Source organism: Plectropomus leopardus, chromosome 12 (genome assembly GCF_026936395.1).
Source record: "Plectropomus leopardus strain MGB_pleo_1.0 chromosome 12, ASM2693639v1, whole genome shotgun sequence".
Taxonomy (NCBI): Eukaryota; Metazoa; Chordata; class Actinopteri; order Perciformes; family Serranidae; genus Plectropomus; species Plectropomus leopardus.
The window spans coordinates 27,398,004-27,425,108 of record NC_142187.1 but is presented as its reverse complement, the minus strand read 5'-3'; the positions used below and the strand labels follow the sequence as shown (position 1 = coordinate 27,425,108).

At 38.2% G+C, this 27,105-nt stretch overlaps 2 protein-coding genes across 4 annotated transcripts in view; both read left to right on the top strand.

Annotated features, from left to right (window-relative positions):
• Positions 1–561: 561 nt before the first annotated feature.
• On the top strand, positions 562–8,840 carry LOC121951062 (vimentin-like). The gene is made up of 9 exons (XM_042497248.2): positions 562–1,162; positions 1,496–1,556; positions 5,018–5,113; positions 5,417–5,581; positions 6,850–6,975; positions 7,219–7,439; positions 8,065–8,108; positions 8,204–8,289; positions 8,404–8,840. The coding sequence occupies exons 1-9, from the start codon at positions 636–638 to the stop codon at positions 8,443–8,445; spliced, it is 1,368 nt and encodes a 455-aa protein (XP_042353182.2). The 5' UTR covers positions 562–635; the 3' UTR covers positions 8,446–8,840.
• Positions 8,841–10,069: 1,229 nt separating this feature from the next.
• Positions 10,070–27,105, top strand: part of pde1cb (phosphodiesterase 1C, calmodulin-dependent b) — a 123,927-nt gene continuing 106,891 nt past the window's right edge. The window contains exons 1-3 of one of the 3 annotated variants that reach the window (XM_088085684.1): positions 10,070–10,170; positions 10,249–10,355; positions 10,623–10,849. In XM_088085684.1, coding sequence (XP_087941810.1) covers positions 10,342–10,355; positions 10,623–10,849 — 241 coding nt within the window. In that variant the 5' untranslated portion in view covers positions 10,070–10,170; positions 10,249–10,341. Of the gene's footprint in view, positions 10,850–25,021; positions 25,416–27,105 lie in introns of those variants that run through there. The other 2 variants (XM_088085683.1, XM_088085685.1) reach the window with 2 other exon arrangements.

Here is a 27,105-nt window from a genome sequence, read left to right as displayed (position 1 = left end):
CAAAATGTTCATGTTTTTTTTTCTTACCCCCCTTCCCCCTCATTGCCTTTTAACATCAGGCAAGGGACTGCCGATGAAAAGTAGCTCCCCAGATAACTGGGGTACATTTACATTTGTTTAAATGTGGATTAATGTACACTATCCCTTTTTAAATAAATAAATTACAAATTGCCTTATTTGAATGTTTTAAACGAAATCAAGCCAATTGGCTCAGGTTTCAAAGGGTTAATAAAAAAAATTGTCCGAGGTCAGTCTTTTCATTTGGTGAAATTTTATCTTGAAATAGTCTTAAAACGCATTACATTTGAGTGTCTGATACCTGTAAACACTCTGAATGAGGTCTATGGTTGGACATCTTGGATGTGACGGGACATGCCACACCTCACATATTGTTACTTTATTGTGCGCAAGAACAGTTCGGACCGGCTTGATCCAGGATCTGTTATGGACCTGAACCTTCGTGTGTGCCGATCTCTGATTGGATTGTCAAGGTGTCACTCAAGTCACCGTTGGGACATTTGCATGAGGAGGAGACTATAAATAAGTAACGGATAAGGAAACGCCTTCCCAGGCGCACTCCGCTGATGCAGTTGGGATACGAGCAACACCGAGCTATTGTCTGAGAAGATACCGGCATGATGGCTTACAGATCAACCCCCCAGTCGTCTTACAGGAAAATGTTTGGAGGGGAGAGAGTCGCCACCAGGACCACCTACTCTAGCCGCCAGTTCTCCAGCCCGGTGCGCTCCACCCGGGTATCCTACGTCTCCTCCGCGCCGACCGTCTTCGCAACCAAGACGCACAGGCTCCGGAGCAGCGCGGCCATGCCCCGGCTGTCCTCCGAGAACTTGGACTTCTCCCTGTCCGACGCCATAAACAGCGAGTTCATCACGAACCGCACCAACGAGAAGGCGCAGATGCAATCGCTCAACGACCGCTTCGCCAGCTACATCGAGAAGGTGCGCTTCTTGGAGCAGCAGAACAAGATCCTGCTGGCGGAGCTGGAGCAGCTGCGGGGCAAAGGCACGTCCCGCGTCGGAGATCTGTACGAGGATGAGATGCGGGAGCTGAGGCGTCAGGTGGACCAGCTCACCAACGAGAAGGCCCGCGTGGAAGTTCACCGGGACAACCTGGCGGATGACATCGACAGGCTGAGAGAGAAGTAGGAGGCGTGGCACGTCCCGCTGCACTACTGTGTGATGATAAAGAAACTATACAAATTGTGTTATGTTGTGTAGGCCCGTAACGTCAGATCCGTCATTATTATTATGTGCATGCTCTTGTGTTATTTATAAATGTGTTATATACACTGAAATGCAGCCTAGTTTTAATCGTAAAGGCACTGCGCAAAAACTGCTGCTGCAGCTCTTTGTCTGAAGTTTATCTTTCACTAAAATGTTATCATGCGTGAACAAAAGGCTGTTGGCAGTTGTAGAGATGAAAAGATCTTGTAGGCTGTTGAAATGAAATGCTTGATTTTTGTGTGTCTTTTCAGGCTGCAGGATGAGATTGCCCAGCGGGAGGAGGCTGAGGGCAACATGCAGGGCTTCAGACAGGTAACGTATGATTCACCTTATGAAATAAACCTTGTCACACTGTCCACATCAGGTTAATCTCTGCCTCTGTTATATGCCATAGATAAGGGTTTTGCAAAAAGAGTGATAATGGGGAATTCTATACGTTTTCAGCAGCAGAAAATGCTGATTTCTCTTGAGCTCGGCCACGCCTCTCTTGCTAAATGATAGTTTAAAACAGATACTCATTGTTTTTCCTGTGGACCACTTTTGCAAAATGACAGAAGGCCAGGGGCCACTCACAGTAGCCCTGCACATGTACACGGTGGGCGTTTCTACGATTTGAGTGCATTAGTTGCTCTTTTAGGGGGCGTGGTGGATCCTCCCTGGTGCTTTTTTGATCAACAAGCTGAACAAGCTGTTATTTTGATGCTTTTTATGCACTCTGGCATGTTATAAATATATTGTCAGTACAAAAACAATTCCCACTGTGACTTATGTATATGCATTGTGTATTAGAAAATGATTTGGGGGTCCTCTCAGCACCCTGTGGGGGCCAGATTCTGCCTGCAAGCTGTAAATTGATTTAAATTGGTTTTGAACCTTAAATTGATGACAGGTGATGTCAAATAGATTATATAGACCTCAATTATCTCTGTTAGTCTCACTTCTAACAGCAATGTGGTTTAACTGTCCACCTTCTCTCCTGCTCCCTCCTCTATCTAATTATTGCTCATGAGCTGTAGAGACAGGAATGCACTCTTCTGATGGTACAACAGCAGATTCGAGCCATGATCCGAAATAGCTGTCGAGCAGAACTGACCCCGGTGCCCGTACAAAAGGCCAAGTTGTGGCTGTTGAGTTAAATCAGGCCTGCAATGAGAGGAGATCTTTTTAAGTCTGACTGGTCACAATGAATGAGCCGGACACAACAACAGTGTGGACCCAATGTGGTTATCAGAGCGAGAAGACAAGCCACCATGTGATCCGGCTGGCTCGTTTGAGGGGGGGGGGGGGTGGGGTATCAGCACATTAAAATCTCAGTCGTTATGGGCTTGTCAGTGATTGTTCCCTATCACTGGGCTTCATGGTGATTAATGATGTGATGGTGAGTCGTGCAAAAGGTTTCAGATGGATCTCACAGTACAAAAGAGGATGAAAAACAACAAAAATGAGGTGCATTATCAGAGCTGCAGACTTACAGTAAATTCTTCAGTGATTAGGTACTTTTTGGAAAGCGCAGTATGTTATCAATACATTGCACCATCATGACCTTGTCTAAATGAATGGCAGGAAGGAAGTCCCCTGTGGCAGGCTGTGGTGGCACACAGTCAACAATGCAGGGCCTGCAGCCGGCTCTCGCTCAGTCAGGCAGACAGTCACTCCTCCAGCCCCGGACCTGTTTGGGAAACCCTGCTGAATAGCACACTTTGTTTGTGGCATTAGAGCACGAGCAAAGCTGCTTCATTTGCTGATACCTTCATTACCAGCCTGCCAACGCCCTGACAAAGCACAGAGGTGCGGTGCAAACAGCGACTGTTTAAGTGCAAGAGTTAGAATTACATAGAATATATTGGGATGTTTTGAATACAAATGTTTTACATGATAAGGTTTTTTTGTTCATAAGAGAGAATTTTATGCTTAATTTAGGGAAGTTATAAAATGGTAAGAATCTGTATTATTAAAACTTAAAGCCCACAGTAACAGAGCTCCCAGTTGAAGCACTGCGCTTCTACCAAAAGAGCCAGAAGAGTCTTTCAGGTTAGGAATGCAGTTAGGTAACAACAAATGAGATTAAGGACCTCTTGAATAATACTCTGTGGCTCTGGAAGCTCTGCAAGTCCTCCTTTACAGGGTTGCAACGGTATGAGAATTTAACAGTACAAGAACCATCTCAGAAAATATTGCAGTATCACATTTTTATTATTATTATTGATAATATTATTACCATTAAAAAGATGATTATTGTTATTATTATTATTGTTACTATTATTATTATTATTATTATATTTTTAAAATAATAATAATTATTATTATCAGTTACTACGACCCTTTAAGGAAAAAATGCAGAAGGGTTTTGACTTTAGTTAAACACTTAACTAACTATAATTGATAATTAAAACCATTAGAAAAAATTAAAGTATGTGTAAAAAGTCTCACTTTTCAAAATGAAAAGTTGAGATTTCCGATGCATTTATTGTAATAAGCAAGCGCACACAGAATGATTTGATCAGTTTTAATACCACCTCATTTATAGACGGATAAAAATTGATAGAATCTTATTGATTTGCTTTTGTCTTTTTTCCTGTATGACAAACTCCAGGGAAGTATTCAGATCCTTTACATTAGTAAAGATAGAAATTAGAGACTCTACAACAAATTAAAGTCCTGCAATAATTATTTAAGAAAAAGTAATATATACAAAATATACCTGAAGCACCAAGAGTAAAAACACGTATTACACCGAAAGACTCACTTAATAGTATTATATCATCAATAATATATTGTATTATTAGTTATTATTACTAAATAGTTTGATTTGTAAATTTGTAGCCAATTTTAGGTACTTAATATACTACTGGATAGTTTAATATTAAAACACTGCATTATATTTTCTTAGTTTATGTGTTTTGCATGTAAAATCTCAACCTGAAAAGTCATTAGTAACAATTATAACAGTATATTGATATGGTAAGATATATATCGATTCAATGATCAACAATCCATTGTTACCAATTCAAGTGAAGACATTCATTAATTTGTCGTCTTTAAGATATTCCTTAAATCTGAAATTTGCATGGCACATCTTGTACGTCCATTTGCGTCCAAGTAAACCTCGTTCCTAAATGTTCAAAAGGTGCTTGCAGCCCAGCGCCAGGCAGATGATGGCAAGCAGCCAAGAAAAAGCCAGACGATGAGAATATTATCTGCTATTCTCACATCGTTCAGAGGAATCCGAATTGAATCAAATCAAAATCATATCGTGGCGGACTTTGAGATATCAGCAAATTAACTGTTATTGTCCAAAGAAATCATATAATACTGTATTGTGATGAAACTTGTGATTTACACTCCGTCTAACAAATAATGTAAAAGAAATGGAGCAGCATAAAAAGTACATTATTTCCCTCTGAAATGTAGTGGAGCAGTAATATAAAGTATAAAATAATGAAATGTGAAATACTCAAAGTTCAGATAATGCAAAACTACTTAAGTCCTTTAGTCGAGGACCGTAGCTTAAAACGTTCTGCAGTATATAAAACACACACAAGTAAACATCTGCAGTGACACTTGTCATGCGCCTATGGTTGATTTCTATTGGATGCATGTGCTTGTGACCTTGTCTCACCACACACAGGGTCATTTTGTGTGTGTGGCTGTTGTGTGAGTTGTGCTCATACAGCATGTAAAAGGGCATTTTCTTTCTATGTCAGCAACAACATAATACACAGTTCATGTCACCTTCACAAGTCACCTTAAAAAGAGCTGGTGTCACTACACAGGATGTGGACAATGCTGCCCTCGCCAGACTGGATCTGGAGCGAAAGGTTGAGTCACTCCAGGACGAAATCAACTTCCTCAAGAAGCTGCATGATGAGGTAAGCTTCCCTTAAAGTGGCCAAAGCTGACCCGGTCTACTGCAGAAAAACACGCACCACTTAATAAGCTAAAGGCACCCTGATGAATACTGGGCCAAATAATTTGAAGTATTTGTTAATCTGCCCAGAGAACCAAATCCGTAGGGTTCGATACAGCCCAAAAAGCCATGGTTAAGTACACAAAAGGACATCAAAATAATTAAAATGGTCTGTGCACTTGTAATACCGTCCTCAACGTATGTCATCTGAGTAAGCAAAGAAAAGAAAATAATGTACATGACAGTTGTATTGATTGTGTTGCAGGAAATGCTGGAGCTGCAGAACCAGATCCAGCAGCAGCAGCATGTGCAGGTGGACATGGAGATGGCTAAACCTGACCTGACAGCTGCTCTGAGGGATGTCCGTCTGCAGTATGAGAACCTGGCCTCCAAAAACATCCAGGAGTCTGAGGAGTGGTACAAATCCAAGGTAAGGTGTAGTGGCTATTTCACCATACCAATGTTTCTAGGCCACTTAGTCTGAGTCGTGTTCCAACCCCATTTTGTGACATTTAAGTACTCACGTGAGGCGGGAAAAACTTAAACGAGGTTTATTGTAGAATACAAAACAAAAATACAGCAGGCAAAATCCCTCCAAAAGACACTGTGTCGGTCCTATACTGACTTGATGTCCTTATCTCACAGATCTTAAATTGGCACGTTGCCTGCGTTGCCATTGTGAGAAAGCAGCTCCATTTTTAGCTGCATTTTAGCATTGTTAACTGTGTTAGCACCACTACTTGTGCTGACACTGCTAAAGGCACTAAGAGACCTAACAGGAGTTATCAATGCTAAAAGGGGGTTTGCTCCTCAAAATTGAGCTGCTTACTCACAGGGGCAACCTGGTAGGAGAGAAAATATTGTCGGAGGTTAACTAATTAACAGTTAACCATTGACATCCTTATTCAAAACAATCAAAAGCAACATGATAAATGGATCAGAGCTTTAATAGAATCCCATATTAAACACATCTAAGATCCATACCATTTGAAGCGGTAATAATCAATATTTTTATATTAACAGTTGATCACATGACTACTCGTATATGAAGACAGTTACCCTGGCTGATGGAGCCACTAGACTCTCTGCAGTTCACCTCAGCTCTATGGGGCATTTTAGTGTCCTTCTATTTGTTTTGGTTTTGTGGCTCCCAACTCTCCTGTTTTGGTTCAGTTTTGTGGCCCTTGTCAGCTTGTTTATTGTCTCAGTTGGCACTACCTGCCCCCACTTGGCCCAAAAAAAATCAATTATTGCATTTTCTTTACTATATATAAAAGGCATCAATTCTGGGCGACCACTAAGTTATCATGTATACTGATTGCCCCATCTACAAAGTTTGTGTCCTTACTGCACATCATCCCGGCTCTGCACCTTTCTTGTCATACTTCACTATCAAATAAAGGCAAAAAGCCAAAAAAAACCCTTTTAAAAATGTATTAAGTCATCTGCCAGTAGAATCTCTCTTTCTCTATGACTTTTGAAGACTGAATTGCAGAGAACAGTGTTCTGCTTAAAATTGCTTCACCAGAAAGCTGCTGTGCACTGTCTTTTTGTGGCCACCTCTTTCATAATTTACATGCTTTAAGCTATCTGCCACAGTCACTCACCCTCAACCTCTGACTCATCGTTTATTGAACAGTTGATTTGTCATTTCCTCCCTCCTCTCTCTGTGTTTGTCGCTCTCTCTGTGGCTGCCAGTTTGCTGACCTCACTGAAGCTGCAGCCAGGAATAATGATGCTCTGAGAGTGGCCAAGCAAGAGGCCAACGACTACAGACGCCAAGTTCAGTCACTTACTTGTGAGGTGGATGCACTCAAAGGAACCGTGAGTATGCGACTTTAAATTAAGGCTGTGGTGTGCGAAATAATTGTGCAAAAAAAGGCTTGAATCAAATAACTGAGCTCAAAAAGTTCAGAAAAACCTGCATATATTTGACTAATAACACAGCAAATAGATGCAAAAGTAGAGAGTCTCAAAGCAAAAAAAACCCCTTCTTGTATTTATTTTTGAAACATGTTATTTTCACTGCTTGAGTGTCATTTTGTTCCTTCTTGGCTGCTGTCCCAGAACGAGTCTATGGACCGCCAGATGAGAGAGATGGAGGAAAACTTTTCCCTGGAAACAGGTGGTTATCAAGACACCATCAGCCGCCTGGAGGAGGACATTCACAACATGAAGGATGAGATGGCCCGTCACCTCCGGGAGTACCAGGACCTCCTTAACGTCAAGATGGCCCTGGACATTGAGATTGCCACCTACAGGAAGCTGCTGGAGGGAGAGGAGAGCAGGTGAAGGATGTCTAGAAGTCTAGATTAGGGTTTCCGTGACTCCTTAAAAAGTGTTAAAAGGCATTGAATTCATTAATCAAAAAATAAGGCCTTAATTGGTATTAAGTTGTCTTAAATCTGTCTTTCAAAAGGAAGTAGGATTTTATGAACAGCTTGTTTTCTAAAGTTGCATTGTAAAATATCAAAAATAATTGGTAATTCTATTACTATAATTATTTTTAATAACTGGCCAAATCCCTCTTTTTAAATTCTTCATGAGGGGTATTAAAATATGAAATAAAAATCCCCAATAAATACTCGTTATTTCCCAATTCTAACAAGATCTAACTTTTTTTCACTGGACCAACAAGTGTTTTATGTTACAGTAGATTTGAAATTTGTTTTTAACTCTGTGTAGAAAATGTTGGTTCATATTTCATGTTCTTTTTAATTAATTAATTTTTTCACATTTGGTTACCGTAAAATTGGTCTTAAATTTCATCCCGAGTGGCATTAAAAAAGGCTTAAAAGGTAATAGATCTAAAATGTCTTAAGCTTTAGGAACCCTGGTTTAAATATGCCTGTGATCATTCATGACGTACAACAAAAACACTTAAATTGATTTGTGGGCGCAACTTTTTTTTAGAATCACCACCCCGCTGCCAAACTTCTCATCTCTAAACCTGAGAGGTAAGATCAGTCTGCATGTTGATTTCACAGCAGGAATGACCGATAATAAAACAATCTCTTATTTCTTCTGCCTCTTTTTTTTTTTTTTTTTTTAGAAACAATGATTGAATCCAAACCTCATTTTGAAGCTACAACAACTAAGAAGGTTCTCATCAAGACCATCGAGACCAGGGACGGTCAGGTAGAATCCACTTAAAGTGATTTTCCAATCAATGAAGTAATTTTCTGACGGTCATTTGAGCTCAGACGCACAATCCCTGCTCACCTTTTCTCTGTCCTCTGCGTCCTCGTTCAGGTGATCAACGAGTCGACCCAGAACCACGATGACATGGAGTAATGATGTCTTTGTCTTTGCCAAACAGTCAACAAAAGCAATAAGAAAAAAACACATTTCACTGGGGCTACGAGCAAGCAAACAACCGACAACAACACGAAAAGCAAACAGCTTCGAAAAGTGCCTTTATATGTGATGATCCAGTAAGCCTGTTAGTTGACACTCAGACTGTATTTTGCTTCCTCCTCTGCTGAAAGTATTCTCTTTTGTCACATTTGTTTAGACACAATAACGAAATCAGCACAACATAGAAATCCTTATTGAGGTCTACAAGAATCTTTCTTTGTAACCAAAGTAGTATTTTTGATCAATACAGCATGCACACTCCAGGAAATCTGTATGCTAAAGATGTCACAATTGCCTGTACGCAGCAATAAACCAATAAGACAGTAACTCAGTACGAGGTGTAGTGCTTTGCTGGGATTTAGTATTGATATTTGCTGGTTATATTTATTATGGCAATGAAGTAGAATTAGGTAAAACAGTTCCTCATATGTTAAAAATGAAAAAATGCTCATTATTTTAAGTAACATCAGTATCTGCATGTAATTAAATTTTGCAACTGTTGTTAAAATCCTACATTTTTCTCAGTGAGGCAAAAACATTACATGCATCTGCTGTCTCAAGACGCAAAACTAATTTTGAGATTAAATTGTTTAGCCGTATTTATATAGTTGCTAATATATTGTGTTTTTGAAAGGAGATCCAAGACATTAAAGACAAGGATAAATGCATATTTATAGAATATACAATAAGCATACTTTTATTTAGGAGCTTCAGTAGGGTTGTCTGCTTGATGCAGTCTCCCAGCTCGCCACGCCTTAACCGTAAGCATTTACATTCACAAGTGCGACTAAGTATTAGAAGCATTGCACAGTATAATACAATCCAGTGCAAGACCACAAATACAGTTGTGACTGTGGTCTTAAACAAAATAAAAACACAACTCCCTTCCCAGTGCTTGAAAAACTATTTGAGGTGCCTCCCCCATTTTGCAACATCCCATCCTCTCTCATAAATAACGAACAGTCCCTAGGCTTAATAAAATCACATTTGATAGGAAGGAAATCTTTCCTGCTTAAGGCAATAACCCTGTACACACCTCACCTCACTAATTGAGAACTGTCATCCTTATTGTTCTACATAACTTAGCCTTGCACATTAACTTACACAAAAAAATCTGCCACTCTTCCTCCCTGCATAAGTTTATACTAAACTTTTAAACTTCTACCAGTTTGCACACTTTTTATTTTAATATATTTATTGTTTTTCATTTAGTATTTTATTTTTTTTGTATATTTATTTATTTATTTTACAGTATATTCTTTATATTGTAGATTCTATAGATATATATGTTATTCTTACAGAATATATTCAGGTATATTTTTTATGGATGTATATTTTTGTCATTTAGTGTGACGCCGTGTTTTTACCGCTCAGTGCACTGCCTTTATGCTCTGCATTTACTGAGAACATGCTGTATTTTACTGCCATCTGTTGGTGATTCAAATCAACTGAACTACCTCCAGCTGCGGATCATTTGCAGGTTTGGTCTGAGGCAGCCAGGAGCTTCACAAAATCACACTTTAATTGAGGAACTGTTTGACCTGGTCCAAATCTCGCGATAATTTATCTAAAATACGTTTAAAAGCGTTATTTTAGGAAACCATCGGTATATTATTTTTATTATTATTATTATTATCGTAAATATTTTTTTGGCGTCTTTAAGTGAGTGTAGTTGAATATCTGCTCCTTTTAATAATCCGTAATACTTGTCAGTTAATTAATGTCGCTTGTTTTCGCCAGTGTGCCCCGAGAGATCAGCGTGTTTGTCGACAGAGCAACTTTCTCCATGTGACGTGACTGCAGGAGGAAACACAAACCGGGGGAGATGCCGACATGTTCCGTTTAAAGTCTGTTCTTCGGTTTATTACTCATTTTCACATCTTTCGGTGGGCTAACTTCGCTTAAAATGAACTGCTGACGGTTTTTTTAGTACACATGTGGGTGAATTGTTGGTTGAATTTGGCGAGAAAAAAGATAAATGGAGTCAACTTTCAACAGGTTTTGAGTAAAATGAAACTCCGAGTAACTGTTACCGACTGAAGCTTTTTTTTTTTTTTTTTTTAAACCTTTGTTTCGGTGATGGGCTCGGTGACTTCTGCGCTAACACGGACAAGAAACGCGTTGGTAAAAGTGGGCTCAGAGCCGGAGAACCATGACCCGGAGAGGAGCCACTCCGCACCGGAGACGGACCGGGCCAAGAAGAAGAGCGCGCGGTTCAACGTCTCGAGCCAAACCGGACGGCAGAGTTCCCGCCAGTCGCTGTCCGAGGTGCTGAGCAGACAAGACTCCGACGGAGCCAAACAAACTTCCAAGAAAAAGACTTCTGAAAGTCAGCAGAGCGGTGAGTACAACACTTCCTGCACAGAGGAGGAAAATCATACTGCTTTTGGCACATTGAAGTTTCCTATCTGTTGTAGTAATGCCCATTTGGTGCAAAAAAAATACAGTATTTGTGGAAAATAACACACTTAAAGTACATTTGCTCAAGTACTGTTCTTTTTTCAGGCATTTATACTTCACCTGAATGTTTCTATGTTATGCTACTGCATAGTTTGCTTTTGCTACAGTACATTTCAGGTCAAGTTTTTGTAAAAAACACATGAAAAGTTTATAAAAACTCATACCCAACAGTATATGAAGTAAAGCTCCACCTGGAGTAACTAAATCATAAAAAAAATAAATCAGATTATAATTTAACACTTACATGGGCCATTCTGCATAATGAGCTCTTGCTTTCTATACCTTTTGTTGCTTATGCTTTTTTTATTTCAATACTTTACTTGTAATATAGTATATTTTATAGAATATTTTACTTAAGTAAATGGTTTGAATATTTCTTCCACAACCAATAGCAAACAGCTTTTTCACAGCATGAAAAGCACAGGTGGAACTAATATCATTAATGATGGCTCAGTTTCATTGTGTGGCACTATAAAAGTCTACTACTTGTCACATAAAGGTCACCGACCTAATGTAGTATTGGGCAACATATTACTGCCACTTTTACTTAAGTAAATTATTTAAATACTTCTCCATATGCTAATAGCAAATACACCTTTTGCACAGTAGACATTTTGACTTTTCACAGCACAAGAAAAGGTGGAACTAATAACATTAATGATGGCTCAGTTTCATAAAGTGTCACTGTAAAGGTCTACTACCATTATCAGTACATTATCAGTACTATATTGTTGAAAAGTAACACACAGAAAGTTGGCTACATGTACATCTACTCTCGCTATTTTTTGAGAGTAGTTAAGATGTAGTTTATCTTCTTGTCATTGTGAAGTAGCCAGTAGTTTGGTATACCACAGTTTTCATGTACATGTAGTTTCCCAACACTGGCTTTCTCAGTTTTGGGGAGCCTGAAATACAGCTGTTGTGTTTCTTTATACTGCACATCTCTGTGGTTCAGTTCATGGATCTATCTGTAGATGAGAGCCGTTGGTCACTTCAGAGGATTACTGTGAATATGCTACTGGGGAAAAAAGGTATTCACTGATTGAATGCAGAGCTCTTTGATGGCCAGCCTCAATGCAACATATCTCCACTACCAAACATCTCTTTGATGTGTGAGATGTCCCCGTGACCGAAATAAAGCAAATTACAGTCCTATTCATTTGAACAAATTCACACGTGAAACTGCAATATTGCAGAGATGTGTTATGTTTTTTTAAAAGTAGGAAATATATGGTACAAAGGTTTACCAAAACAGCATAATATAATTGCATCGCCAACATTTTTCAAGTCAAGACAGATTAACAGGTTAAAGTGAAGTGAATTGTGATTTTTGTTAAATGAGAGATACAGTTTTTCCAGCAACTGTCAGTTTATCTGTGTTCAGTTCATTATCTGTGTACCCTTTAACCCTTTGAAACCTAGATCGGCATCAGTTTTCTTGTGCTACGCTCAGACCCCCTCCACAAGCTTTTAAACCCCTGAACCCTGAGCAAATTGGTTCATCTTGCGATAACATGGGGAAAAAAAAGGTAGTGAGCAACTTGGTAAGAAATGTCCCACAAATTTGCCTGAAATGAGTAAAAGGTGACAAGAAAAAGACTTGAAAATTAGTATTTAAAAAGGGGGGAAATAAAAATAGGAGAAATGTCTGTAAAGCTATATTCATAATTGTTTTAATTATATATTTAAAATTTTGTAACAGAATAAAAGTATATATATATATATATATATATATATATATATATATATATATATATATATATATATATATATATATATTTTATTTATTTTTATTTTTTATTTTTTATTAATTCTCAGCATTTTTTTTGTATTTTTTCACTTTACTTTTTCCCACTTATTTTCAGGTAATTTCTATTATTATTATTATTATTTGAACTAATTCATTGCTCATTTTTCCCCATGTTTTTTTTCCTTCAAGAAATCAAACCAATTTGCTCAGATTTCAGTGGTTAAACTACTGTTAGAAATGCAGTATTTTTATTCCTTAAACTTATTTAATGTCTTCTCACCCTTGTGTTACTCAGTGTTTCCTTCAGTTCATCCTGTTTATCTTCAGCTGTCTCCACTTCTGCCACCTCTGGTTCCAACTCCCTGCATATCTGTCCCAGAGGAAAGTCATTTTCCCTGGCTGACTCCTAAAATACCATCCGCACTGTGGCGTTTCCATGACCGTATGACAGTGTAGACTCCCGTTGAGTTTCCTCGCCGGTCCCCAATGATGTTCATGCGTGTTGAGGAGTCCCCTCCCTGACTCTCAGCTGACTGCTCACTCACCTGCTTCCTCCTGAGGAACAAAACACAGACACCTACTGTTGTGGAGATCTGTAGTTGAGAGATCACAACAGTTTGACATCATCTCTAACAGCAGTCCATGGCTCTTATCTTAGTTGCCATGAAATGATATCACACACCCCTTTTAAATAAAATAGATGGATAATTTTAAAAAAAAAAAAGAAAGTTTTTTTGAGCTCCTGAATAAATGACCAGTGCAGGAGGAGCTTTATGGGTAATGTCTCGCGCTCACTCGTACAGTCAGGTGTAAATATAACCTTCTGGAGAGACTGTGTAATAATAGGGATCTTGAAGAGCTGAAATTACCCTGCTGTTGATTGCATTACTGGCACGAGAACTGGGTCATATTCAGAGAGTTTCCTGTGGTGCATAAGTAGCTGGAATCTCTCTCAGAGCAGATGTTAGTCATACTGAATGGTATTTTAACCCTTTAAAACCCAAACAGATTGGTGCGATTCCATTGAAAAACATGGGGAAAAGGAAATGAGCCAACTGGTTAAGAAATGATCCACAAATTGCAAGAAATCAGTAGATTTAGATTTTTTTAAATTAGGGATAAATGTAGAATTATGATAATATTTAAAGCATTTTTAATATTTTACCTTTAAAACAATGTTTTGATGTCTTTCCATTTTTTGTTTTGTTTTGTTTTATTTTTATTTTTATTGTCTGGCACTTTAAATGAATTTCTTGCTAACTTTTACGTCATTTCTTCTTTCGTTGCACATTGCCTTCTTCCCATGTTTGTGAAAGAAATTAAGTCAATTTGATCAGGATTACTGATCAGATACTTATGCCAATAAATGCTAAATAGTTTGACATAGAGTACAGCTTCAAGCAGTTGCTGAACATGATTGAGTTATTAATTGTATGAGTGCCACATAAAGGCAGCATGTATAAATTTACATCTGACACTGAAGGCAAACACGTTTCAATAATGTGTTGTGGTGGAAGGTGATGTAATAGATAATAAATGTCTTTGTAAATACAGGCTAATGAATACTACTGCTGTGTATCTACTACTATATGATGATAAATGCTTCATTAATAAATTAAGAGGCATTAGCTGGCATCACTGGCTGGAAACCTGCTTTGTAGTTAAATACTACAGCCGATTTGGATGGTAAAATAATAATAGTAATACAGCATCCACATAAATCATTGAGAGATCAATACATTTAAATTTTAATAATACAACAAGCTTATTGAAATTTCGGTTGATAAGTGTCTATAATCTGGTTTAAAGGTGACTAACCATTTAAGTGTGCAAATTCAGCCAATGTTTGAATGATCTTTATTCATAAAGTCCTTGAAGAAGGATGTTTGGCGTGTGTGTATGTATGAATAATTAAGCCATTGCACATCAAACTGTTGAATTTGAAAGAACAAAATGCGTAGTATTTTCTAATTTACACTGCCTGAATGAAAAAAGAATGAAAACAGTTTCTTCTTTCATGTGAATACAAAAGCATTTTACTATATAAGAACCAAGAGTCAAAAACAAGCTCTAAGACATCAAAACAATACGGAACAATCCACTACAAGCTCACTGACATGTGACGCAGCTTTGACACATGTCATCAATAATTAATGTCAATTTAAAATGAAACTGGATCCATCAAGTGTGCCCCATATGGCAAGGACATGTTCCATCTATTCCTTCCCCTTCACATCTCATCCTTTAATCTCTGCCTCACAGCGAGGGGACCTATAGAGCAAGGGAAAGATGCAGGTAAAGGAAAGAAGGAAGCAAGAACAAGAAACCAGAAAAATAACTATAGTCTGTCTTTAGTGTAGATATTGGTAGCCCTCTGTCATGTGAATTATGCTCATATGTAACTGAAGTTAGCAAACATTCAATTCCAACATTTTTTCAGTACAGGAAGCAGTGATGTTAATGTAGCACAGTGAAAATTAACTTTAGATGTTCCTCCTACAATATTTGTGGACTCACACTATTTCAGTGATTTGCAGTGCAGAAATGCAGTAATATGTCCGTAAAGGCAAAAAAGAATAAGACTCTTGCTAGAAGACATGGATATAAACAGTGCAGGTTTCAAACTTTAAAGAAAAAACAACTTTGTAGATGTTTTATGAGGGAAATGCATTCAACAAGTTTATTAGATTCACAATGTGGTACATAATGCGCTTTTTTGTGAAGAACATACACTAGAAAAAGGGCTCCTTTACAGTAACTGAGTTTCTTTGTTTCCAAACCCTAAAGGGTAAGTTCACCCGAAAATAAAAATTATATGTTTTTCGTCTTACCTATGGTGCTATTTATTTTTTATTATATTTTTGTCGTACTTTGAGCACCGCAAACTAAGTGCCATCTGGTGCCATTATATTTGAGAGAAGGCAGCCATCTTCATGGCTGATATCTCCAACACTCAGCATCGCATACCAAAACAATCTAGATTGATAGATAGTACTACCTGTACGAAGAAAATAAATATTTTTGATTGGGGGGTGAACTGTCCCTTTAATTTGTACACTATAGTTACACTCAGCAGTTATTGTAAGTATAGCCAATAGAAAAACATGGTTACAGATACATTTAGAGCAATATTGGTTGGACAGCGTTAGCAAAAATATGTATCAGCAGAATACTTTGCCAGTGTTCGTTGTTGCAGAGCTGTTTGATATCAATGATAATTTCATTTCTGTGTTTTGCTGTTGCAGAATAGCTGCAAATGAACATTTGTACGGGATGAGATTTGTCTGCAAGATATGATGCTACTTTCCTACAGAGGCTGTCTACAGTTAAGGATATTAGTTTCATTTTTATTTTTATTTGCAACTGAGGACATGATTTCCTTAATTAAGTGTTGTTTTTATAATCAACACCTATGGCGAGTGTTTAGCTCTGGCGCATGAGCTGTTCCACTGCCGTGTGGCCTCTGTGACCACTGTAATAATGTGTGCAGTCTGCTGGGTCGTCAACTCTGCATGTGTGACATTTTCATGAGAATAGCCGTATTGGTGTCATTTTCTGACTGTGTCCAAATAACACTGATTAGGTGCTTTGGTCTGTGGGGAGGAGGACGTCTGGGGTGTGCAGAAGACGCCTGGTTCTAATCAAATGGTTTTCATCTGTTTGCTCTGCTGACACGACACTCACCCATCTTGCTTCTTTGTTCAGGAAACATGCTGGTGCAAAAATCATTAGCGTATGTGCACTATACAGCTCAAGACTCTCTTCCTTGTTTTCTTCGGGGTCTTTGCAGCAGGATACGGATGACAGTTCATGTAGCTGTCTGTTTTGTCAGCTCATTTCCCACAGGTTTGCGACACAGGCTAACATTACCCTTAAAGGTGCCTCTAATGAGTATTTAGCAGGGGAGAAGGCAAGCTCCCTGGCACCCTGTGTGTCTTAATTACATGACTTTGTCACTGTGGTGACAGTGGTGTGGGGACTGACAAAGTGCAGGCCGTTCAACAGTCTAGGGGAGACCTCTAATGAGCTTGTTTTTCTGTCTGATTACATAGTTGTTGTCTTGAATCGTGATGTGCTACAGGGACAGATTATCCAATCAAAAAGCCTCAAAAGTGATGTTATGTTTGAATGAAACACACAATGAAATGACAGTTTATCAGCCTCCAGAGGGTAAGGAAAGCATAGGGTTATAGTGTAATAGTGATTTTTATTTATATTTATTTGAGAGTTAACATATAGTTATACACATTTATTGGAGGGGCTCTTTACTCACTACAAATAAAAGCAGGAATATTTGGGATTAATTTTGTACAAATTATTTTGGTATAATTCCCCAAATTAGTCCTCACCTCCCCTTTATCTTCACGACGAATTAATATCTATTGGTGATAGCCTGTCCTGGTGTTTGATGGCCAGATCAAAGGTGGAGCGATATTTCACCTTCAATGGACATCACAGGAAAAGCAAGCAGGTGCGTTTTTGTCCTGCAATCCACTACAGCATCAGTTGGGTAAAAAAAGCACTGCAGTTTATTATTAAAAACAAAAAAGTTTGTAAACATCCCATCAAAACTGATTGAGTTGTGTGTCTTTTGCATTGTTCCAATAAGCACCTACAGATGGAGGTGAGGAAATCAGATGCTGAAAATAACAGTAAAAAAACTGCAGTGTATATACTACTACTTTACTATAAAATCCACACTAGCGAAACAAGTGCTTTTTGCCATATCAACCCCGTGTCGCCCTCAGTGTAATGTATGCAATATATGTCTGAAAGGTCTTCCTGTTGCCTAGTGACAGTGACGTAGCCCTCGTATTGACCCTTGAAGAAAATGGATCTTGACAAGCACTCAACAGATGTACGGGTAAAGAATACACCTCTCAGAGCAGCTGTTGTATTATACGCTCCTTTTGATATGTGCTCTGGCATTAAAGCCAACATACATATGATATTGTATACTATGCTCGATAGGTGTTAACCAATGTGTCTTGGCATACACTCTATCTGTTTTGTCTGTATCAGCAGCCCTGAGTGATGTATTTGTCATTGAATAGGCTCCATGCAATTATGAGGAATGGTGGTATAATTAAGCAGTAAACCACTCTGCATAGCATTGCACCTAACAATTCCTCTTAGCTGTTTTAAAATCACTTTAAAGCACTGCCTTTTATTGCTTTTATAAAACTGTTACTACATATACATGCCAGTGCTCAAAAAAATAAACATAGCAGCAACAAAAAAGTCGGTGTCTGAAATTAACTATGTGACTCACCGGCCAAGGCTACAGGCAGACAAAACAAATCCTCTGTCAAAATAATAAATAGCTTTATTTGTGACACATGCATTTGTTTCAGTAGATTTTATTGTCATTATACTGTATAATGTTTGAATACAAACTGCAAAAGAAGAGGCCAGAACAAGATCTATCACTTCAGCCTCAGCATGTGAAAAATTTCCACTGGTGATGCAGAGTATGTCTAGGTCTTTTGCTATGAAAGGCAAAAACGGAAAGAGTGATGCTGATGCACTGCCGGTGACAATGTAGGAGGCATACAGAGTTTGCCATCTTGATTCAAACTACAGGGACTCTGTGTTATTATTTTATTACCTTTATAAGTGTGGGGGCCATGGTGGCTCGCAGCAGAAAGGAGGCAAGTAATAATTTAGTGAATCAGCTGATGTACCTGTTCCCAGTTCCTAGTACCCGCTCCTAGCTTGTAGCATTGTTTACCTGTAAGGGAGACTGTCAGTTTCCCGGCACCATTTAGACACACTTGTGCATGTTTGTGTGTGTCTGTGTGTATGTGTAACCCTAAATGACACCAAAATGTGGTAAAGACTCTACACAGTTTAATTATAACATGACTATTTTAGTGCAAACATTTATCTGTTTACCAGTTTAGTGGATAGTTTCCCAGGATTTACATGCAAAAATGGATAATCTACCTGCATTTGGCACTATACACATATACATTTTGGACCCTGAAAAAACGACAGTAATGATAACAAATAATCATTTTTTGGCTAAACAATGCTTGCTTTTTAGTGACATTAAGCAGAATGGTTGCCAAGCAACACACAGATGCTGCTTTTTTTGTAACACTGTTAACAATGTTAACCAAGCTACACTGTAACAAATTATATAAGGTAAGGTATATAAGGTGAGGAGTATGAATGTGAAGTTTGAGTGCAGTCTGCACATTAAAACTCTAACGTATTGAGTTCCCTGAATACGTTCGATTTTGTCCTCTGGGGACTATGAATATCCACAGTAAAATTATTGGAAATCTATCTGTTAAATACCTTGGAGTATGGGGCCTCATTCATTCCTATGAGAGCTGCTCATTGGCGCCTTAAGCAGAAAAAGCTTTTTTTCGGTGTAGAATTGTGTAAAATACCCAGATCTACTGGCCCATAGAGCATGCGTACTAGAGATTAACGGCAGCAGAGCGTGGCCAAGTGTGCCCGAGCGGGTAACTTCTGCCAGCGGAGCGACCGACTTCTCGATTAGTGCCTCGCTAGCTTGAATTAAAGAAACAAAACAAAAGTAGTGTCTGAAAATGAGTAGGTAGAATAGAATAGAATAGAATAGAATAGAATAAAATAGCAATAATTTATTAATCCTGTGAGGGAAATTGTTTTGTTGCAGCACCAAAGAAGACAGCAGCGACTGAATGAACTATTTGTTAAAAAAGGGCAAAATAATGCAAATAGCCTACATATTTGCAAAGAAAGGCACTTAACATAGAATAAGATAAAATAGAATACAATTAAATAACAATAAAAATGTACAGTATGTGCAGAGAATAAACAAACAACAAAATGCCTAAAATATAAAAAAGAGCAATAAAAAAAGAAAATGTGCAAAAGTGAAGTGACGGCAAGTGAGTCCAATGCAAATGGTGAGTTCAGCTGCAACATTGAAGTAAAAGTTATGTATCTTTACCCATTTCTTTCTTTTCTGTTGTAACTCATATATTATTTAAAAGAATTCCCAAATTTATTTACAACCTCCCCCAGTTTACATACCACCCAGTTAGATAAATAAATAACCATTGCAGGTTTATTTACGATTCAAATATCCCCCAGTGTTACGAGATATATAGAAACACCCCTAACACAGCCTTTCCTCATTCATATACCTGCCAAAAATATCTTTTTTGTATATTTTTTAAAAAAATGTTTGTGCTTTGTTTTCACCCATTACCCAACCCATCCCACAAGTCCGCCCCATACATTGAAATACACAGACTCTTTTTAGTTGAACGTACACATTATGTTTCAAAATGAAATATGAAATCCTCCTCTTAAATTATAACCCCCCCCCTCTGTCACAAAACATTTTTTGAATGTTTCTCAGAAGTGAATTATTTCCTGCTCTAAACATGATTATTGCACTTTTAAATTTGATCAGATCTATGAATTTCAATGTTTTTTTTTTTAACATTTTTTTTACAGCTCATATCTAATGAGGCCCGTAAGCCCTGGAAAACCTGTGCGTTTAGACGCCATTACCATACTTGAGGCGAGACAAAATAGCATACCAACACAGTGTTCAACATGGAAAGTACTCATTCTCTGGGGAAATTCCAGTTAATTTGGGGGCAATTTCTCAAGGAGATTGTTATATTTCTTGTGTTCAGGTAAAAATTTTGGCCTCATGGTGGCACTTGAGGAGCGCTCATGAGTTACCTGATTTGACTTTGACTTTCTGTTGACTTAAGTGTTATACAGACTGCTGAACGCCTCCAACATCCTTACAGTAGCACATATTGAGGCTTTTAACAGAATATTTTGTAAAAATCTTCCATTGCCAGAGTTTACAAGGTAATATATAAAAATGTAGAGCACCATATAGCCTTCGAAAGCATCATCAAAGCAGAAGCATACTCCCACAGTTAAGTGTATTATGTAAACTCATCTCTAACTTCTATAACCTCAAATGCATTAAACAGGAAGCTTTAATACTCTGCAGCAAACTTTGACCATGATATACACACTTCAACAGACACCTACTCTAATGGAATCAACTCTCAAAGAAAATCTTGCCCTTTAACACCTATCTACTTCTTTAATCTATGTCCTGGATAATTGCACATTATTTTAGAGTCATTTTTCAAGGATAAGTTTAATAATGGTAACAGGGCTCTGTGGCAATATGATAATATCATTAATCATATTGACACAGCTGTGGCCTCAACAGGCTTTTCATTTTTAAAAGTATAAGCAAATTACAACAAATTTTAACAAGTTTTGACCTTTCAAACAAATGAGTCTGCTGAAAAAAAGGAAAGAATAAAAAACTTCCAGTATTCCCACACATACACTCATTAACATAAAAGCTACCCAGGAACAGGCGGCCACTTGATGTTGCACAGAGAGAGTGTTGCAAAATTAGGATCCTCACAAATTGCTACATACAGTATGAACTGGAGGCTGTGGAAAGCATGGTGACAGGAGAAGGAGAGGATAAAGAGCTCTTACTGAAGCGCACAAACAAATGAGATGGAGAGTAATTATCTAACAAGTGTATAATGTGTCCGCTGGAACTACACTGAATGACTCAAACTGGCTCTGTTATAATTGCATAGATCTCCTGATTGTTATCGATTTCCTTTTTTCTCAAACACCTTTATCGCCACACTACTCAGAAATCATGCATTAATTATATTGTCTATAGTGCTTTACTTATTGAATGTCCTTATTTGACTACGTCATTGTTTGACAGATCCAAGATTATTCTATAGCCTCTGAACACTCACCCTTCGAAATTACATACTCATTTCAGTGTTTCATGACTCTTCAGTGTGTGATTGTGATCCAGATGTTTCAAACATGGTGTTGCCACTGAGATTTGCTACAGCTTGCTTCAGCTCAACAGAAATAACGCAGGCTTTATTAACAGTTTATTATTGTGGGGATGTGCTAATGCTTCTAAATCCCCTGTCTTTGCTGCTACATTGCTTAGATCACATTACATGCCAGTGAATTAAGTTATGTTATTTATTGTAGCTGTTATTAGAAAAGTTGCTTATGGAAAGAACAGAGAGAAAAAAAGGAGAAACACAAAGAACATGCGTTGGGTAGTTTAAATCTTGGGCAATTCTGCTTAAGTTTAAAGAGAAAATTAAGTTTGGTTTGTTTTTCTGCTACATAGGATCGAGCAGCATAAAGTGATCACTGGTGATTTGTACTAGGACTGAACAATTAATTGTATTTAAACCAAAATCATGATATAGTACAGTGTAATTTTCAAATGGCATAGGCACAATAAAAGAAAAAAAAAACTAACAAATGGGATGGAAACAACTTGCTCCTTGGGCTTCACATGCGCATGCACGCGCACACACATACACACACACACACACACACACACACACACCACATGACATGAGAGTAGATGACGTAATCAACTTGTAAAGTCAGTGTTTCCCACATAATAAGACTCTATGTGTGGCAGGAAGCTGTCCGCCCTTTTATCATTCTGTGTCCTCTTTCTAAAATCAGATGATTTTGTGGGTCCATGAACACAATGCAGGCAGAACTCCTCATGAGTTATTTTTTCCCTTAGCAGTACTTTGTGGAGTTTGAGTCACGGTTTGGATAATTGATCTGTCAATACAATCATAGCTGATCAGATCAGATTGAAGGACAAAAGGAGCAGGTGCTGCGAGTGAAAGCAAACTCTCAGACCGAATGCAATGAACTGTTAAAACTCACTTTCACCATGCCTGACGTTCTGCTGCTCCATCCAGAGTATGCTCTACACTCCCAGAGTGCTGTGCTATAAATAGCCGAAAAGTATATATATATTTCAACAGTGCTCCTATTGAATAGTCCAGCTCTAAAAATATAAAATCAATAAGTGGCAGCAGATATTTTAATTGTGGTGGACTGCCACAGATAAATGAATGTGAGGGAAACCCTGAAAGTGCCATGGGCAAGCTTTGATTCAAACAGTGCTACTTTATGAAAATGCCAAGACCTGGTTTAAGTGCTGTCCATGTGTTTGCATATTATATTGTTTGCTGTAGTAAGTGTTTGAGAGAGAGATGTTTATGTGCTGAGAGCAGACAGGTGTTGGCAGTCGTTGAGCAGAGTCCATGTGCTTAACGGCCGCAGTCTGGAAGCTGAATGGTTAACAAAATGTTTACAGTGAGGCACATTGTACATCTAGTGTGTACTTTAGTTTGTGTGAGTTGGTAGTAGAGATGTTCCAGTACCATTTTTCCTTCCTGATATCGATTCAGATACCTGAACTTGCGCTTCGGCCAATACTGAGTACTAATACAGTATCATGGCATTATGCTGCTAACCTTATATGGATGTATAATTGTCGCTATAATTGTATGTTGTATGGTATGACTTAGGTTTAACACTTTGAAAGCATGAACAAATATATACAGAGAATGAATGCCATCAAACTGTATTTCATCATCTAATTTGACTGTCAGTGATAAAAAATAATATCTTAGGGCATAAACAATAATTCCTTTAAAAAAACAACGGACACTGAAATTTGTAAATAGGACAGTAACAGTAAAAAACAGTGCAACAGCAACTTAAAAACTACATAAATTTATGAATAAATTAACTTTTCTTAAAATTTTAAAGAAAACACAATTGCCACCTGTTTGAACTAAAGTCGTTGCATACTGTGCATGTTGCCTTTTTACTGGTGGGACTGTCCACCAGTGTAAAAATATTGCCTACTAGCAGTATTTACCAGAAATCAATACTTCATCGCTCTAAAACAGTAGTTCCCAGCAGCAACTTGCTGTTTGACCTACTGTTTTAGAGTGCAGAAGAATTGATTTCCGTTAAAACTGACTCTTTATCAAGGTATAAAACTACTTTAAAGGTACTTAATAAATCACGTGGTATCAGATTGGTGCATAGACTCACATACTTGTCGATACCCAATCCAGGTAGTAGTATTGGAGGCATTTCCAATGTGGGTATCGGTATCGGAAGAACTCTGTTTGTTACAATACTGTAAATGACTGGAGTTCAATAAGATTCATGTTTCTTTTAGAAATATGGGTATGTTAACACCAGGCCTGTTGTTCAGCAATGCTTTGTTGGTCGTTTTCAGATTTTATTTGTTTTTCATTTTACATGATGGTTAAGTTGTAATATTCTACTGTGCTTGAAGATTCTTAAAATTCTGTAGCTAAAGATACACATATCAAGTCATGTATCAGTTAATCTCATCATATGTTGACTGTAGCAAATGTTATGTTGGTAATTTTATAGAATGATTTATTGCTTTTGTATAGCAAATAATACAGAAAAATGCATTCTGAATCACTCAAAAAATCGCAATAAGATTGTATTCCCCTTTTGTTCAGACCTAATTTGTCCATAAATTAAGTACATATTGACAATTGAAGACATTACGTCTTTGCACCTGTGCGCGTGCTATTATAGGCACATCTATTGATTTTAAAAGAACGTGTGAGAACAAGCCAGAAGCCTTCATAAAGAGCACTCAGAGACACTAAACGGGGGAAAATGAAACACGGAAAATTCCATAGCTAAATGTCAGATGGTTGTAATAAGGGGAGCTTTTTATCCTTTGTTGATCTGGTGTGTGCAGGTTTGTGTGTTTATGTGTACAGGTTAGGAGATGTGTATTGGGTAAAAGTAGTTTTAATAAGCATAAAGGGAAGATTTTTTTTTCTAGAATGACATTCAAAATGATGAAAAAACAGTGTCCTTGCTCCGGTGTCATTTCCAGTATTCAGTGGGCACTTAAAAGGAAAAAATAAATAAATCCGAGGCAGTTTGTGCGGTCTGACCGATGTAACTATTCGACTTGGGGATGTAGAGCTTTTTTTTTCCCTTTTTTTCAAAAGAACAGTACCTTGTTAATAGGCTTCTGCTTTCTGTGCCTGAGTAGCGCCTGCAAAATGAAAAGCACTGGCATTGATTTAATGACTAGTTTTGACTCAATACACATAATCACTCTGTTGCTATCTTTCTCTCCTGTTTCCTTTCCTTTTAGTGTTCATGCACCAATGCATGTGCAGCGCAACACGATTTTCAGTCATAGTCTTTTTTGCTGAGAGTTTTTGAGCAAAACTAGAATAGACTATTATATATCTGTGCCATACCAACTCTTAGCTTCCGATGCTTTTTCTATAAATTCTTGACAGTAGGAGGAGTCACGTTCATTTAAAGAACTCTCCTCCCAACCTCCACCACCGCCACCACTACCACTGCCACCCACCACTCACACCTACTGTACCTCTTGGGGGAGAGAGACGAGGAGAAGAGCGTGGAGGGAGGGGTGGAGGGAGATCGAGTGAAGAAAAACAAATCAAGAGCCATAAGCTCCTTGAAATGAGCTTGTTGAGGTGTGAGAAACGGAGAGAGGCAGAGAAAAGATATGTACAACAAAGACAAGGGGGTGGAGAAGGACTTGAGAGAAATTCTCCAGCTCGGCATCTTTAAACGAGAAGTGGTGAGTCTTTGACAGTTGTGCTCCAGCTCGAGTCGGAGGACTACATTTTTTCTCGAGAGTTACCCAAAGGAAACTGAAACAAGCCGGTGCAACTGAGAGGCATTCAAACAGATAAAAAGGCAAAAGGGTGACCGGAGGTTGCCAAAGCGATGGAAGCAAACTCCAAGAAGCATCGATTTAGGAAGGGTCGGAGTGCCACCTTCAGCATTGACGGCTTTAACATCACCATAGGTAAGACACTGTAGGGTAGGCAGGGCAGCAGGAAAGGTTAAGTGTTTGCATGTGAGCGAGATGGAGGAAAAGTGTGTGTGACAGGAGCAGAATACATGCGTGTGAGAGAGTGTGAGGCAGAGCAATGAGGCGTTTGGCTCCAGCACAGCCACATCGTTAAGCACATCACATTTCAGCCTCTCTGCACAACTCGCCGTGTTAGTCCATTCTCCTGAATTTGATGCTTTCCCCTGTAATGCAACTACACCATGGAAACAAGCTGGCTTCAGACTGAAGCTGTGTGCTGCTGACGTCACCAGGAATTCATTCTATTGTCTTGACAACCAGAGTGTTGATGAACTTATGTGGCACTTGCCTTGTTTTCTTTCTTGGAGCGCTTGTGAAAACTCTCATAGGAGGGAGTATTGAAGCAGTGTTGAAAATAGAGTGAGTGAGTGAGCACTGGAGACTTGAGAGAAAGCATGTCCTGATATCTGTTGGTAGTTTTTATACTTTGTTTGACTGCTTTGTTGTGTACACAGAAGAGCGAATGTCACAAGTGTGATGATCAACAAAATGTGCTGCGTTTGTCTTTCTCAGTCCTGTTTGGTTTGTGTAGTGAAGTAGTATAACAAAAAGTTTGCTTAAAACTTTAACCAACAAGGTCTCTCTGTTTACAAAAGAAAAAACATTTTTTGAATCACAGAGAAATTTAAAGTGTTAAAACTAAGAACACCTACATTTTGCCTTTGGATATACAACACTTAATCATATAAGGCAGAAAACTGTTGCTGCACTTTTTGTCACACCCCAATCAGTGTTGTCACAACAGGGGTGTTGCTCCAGCTGACAGTAAACACCTGCTGTGACATTTCTGGGACGAAATATCCAACAAGCTTTTAAGTCTAAACCCACAGATAAATGTGTCAGCTTCAATATTGAACAGCTTGAACTGAGGATGCAGTGGGGTTGGCAATACATGGATAGTTACTATGGCTTTTTCATCATGTTGTGGAAAGTGGTAAACCTGCTCCAATCAGTATTTTTTTGTTAACAGCAAATCCTGAGGGAGTTATCACCCAACAAAGTAACTTTGGCTCTTCACCTCAGCTTTACAGAGCATTTTAGCATCTCTCAGCTCATTGTTTTGGTTGCACAATCTGCAACTTTATTGTTTCAGTGTCACCGCTGAACCTGCTTCTTTTTTTTTTTTTTTTTTTTAGCAGCTGTATTTAGCAAACACGCTCTGGTAAACCCACGCAACCCACCTAGGCAAACAGCAGTGAGCATGATGTAATAGTGAACATGGTGAAGCATTTGCAGACTAAATAGACAGATATTTCCCTCTGGAGTCGATGGAAACGGATACGAGGCTAAAAGGAACAAATAAATGTTGTACTTAGATTTGTGAGGTGCTCAGAAACATGACTAAATAAATGCGTAAACTTGAGTAAACAAGTAACTATTTACCACAATAACTTTATACTGTTCATGCTCCCAAGTAGGCAAAACAAAAATGTGTTAACACTGCTTTAGGCCCCACACTGTTCGCCAAACACTTTAGACAACCTAACTTTATGCTCACAGTTGAAAAACAGTGTAACATTTAAAGGTATATTAATTATTAGTGATTATCCATTAATTTATTCATTATCTGTAATGTGATATACATATCGTGATCAGGGTTGTCGGGGGATGGAGGCGATCCCAG

Bases quoted from the DNA above. Each gene is read 5' to 3' on its own strand.
- LOC121951062 (XM_042497248.2), top strand. From the start codon at position 636: ATGATGGCTTACAGATCAACCCCCCAGTCGTCTTACAGGAAAATGTTT. The intron at 1,557-5,017 runs GTAACGTATGAT...GTCACTACACAG, and splicing joins ACATGCAGGGCTTCAGACAG to GATGTGGACAATGCTGCCCT. The intron at 8,109-8,203 runs GTAAGATCAGTC...TTTTTTTTTTAG, and splicing joins CTCATCTCTAAACCTGAGAG to AAACAATGATTGAATCCAAA.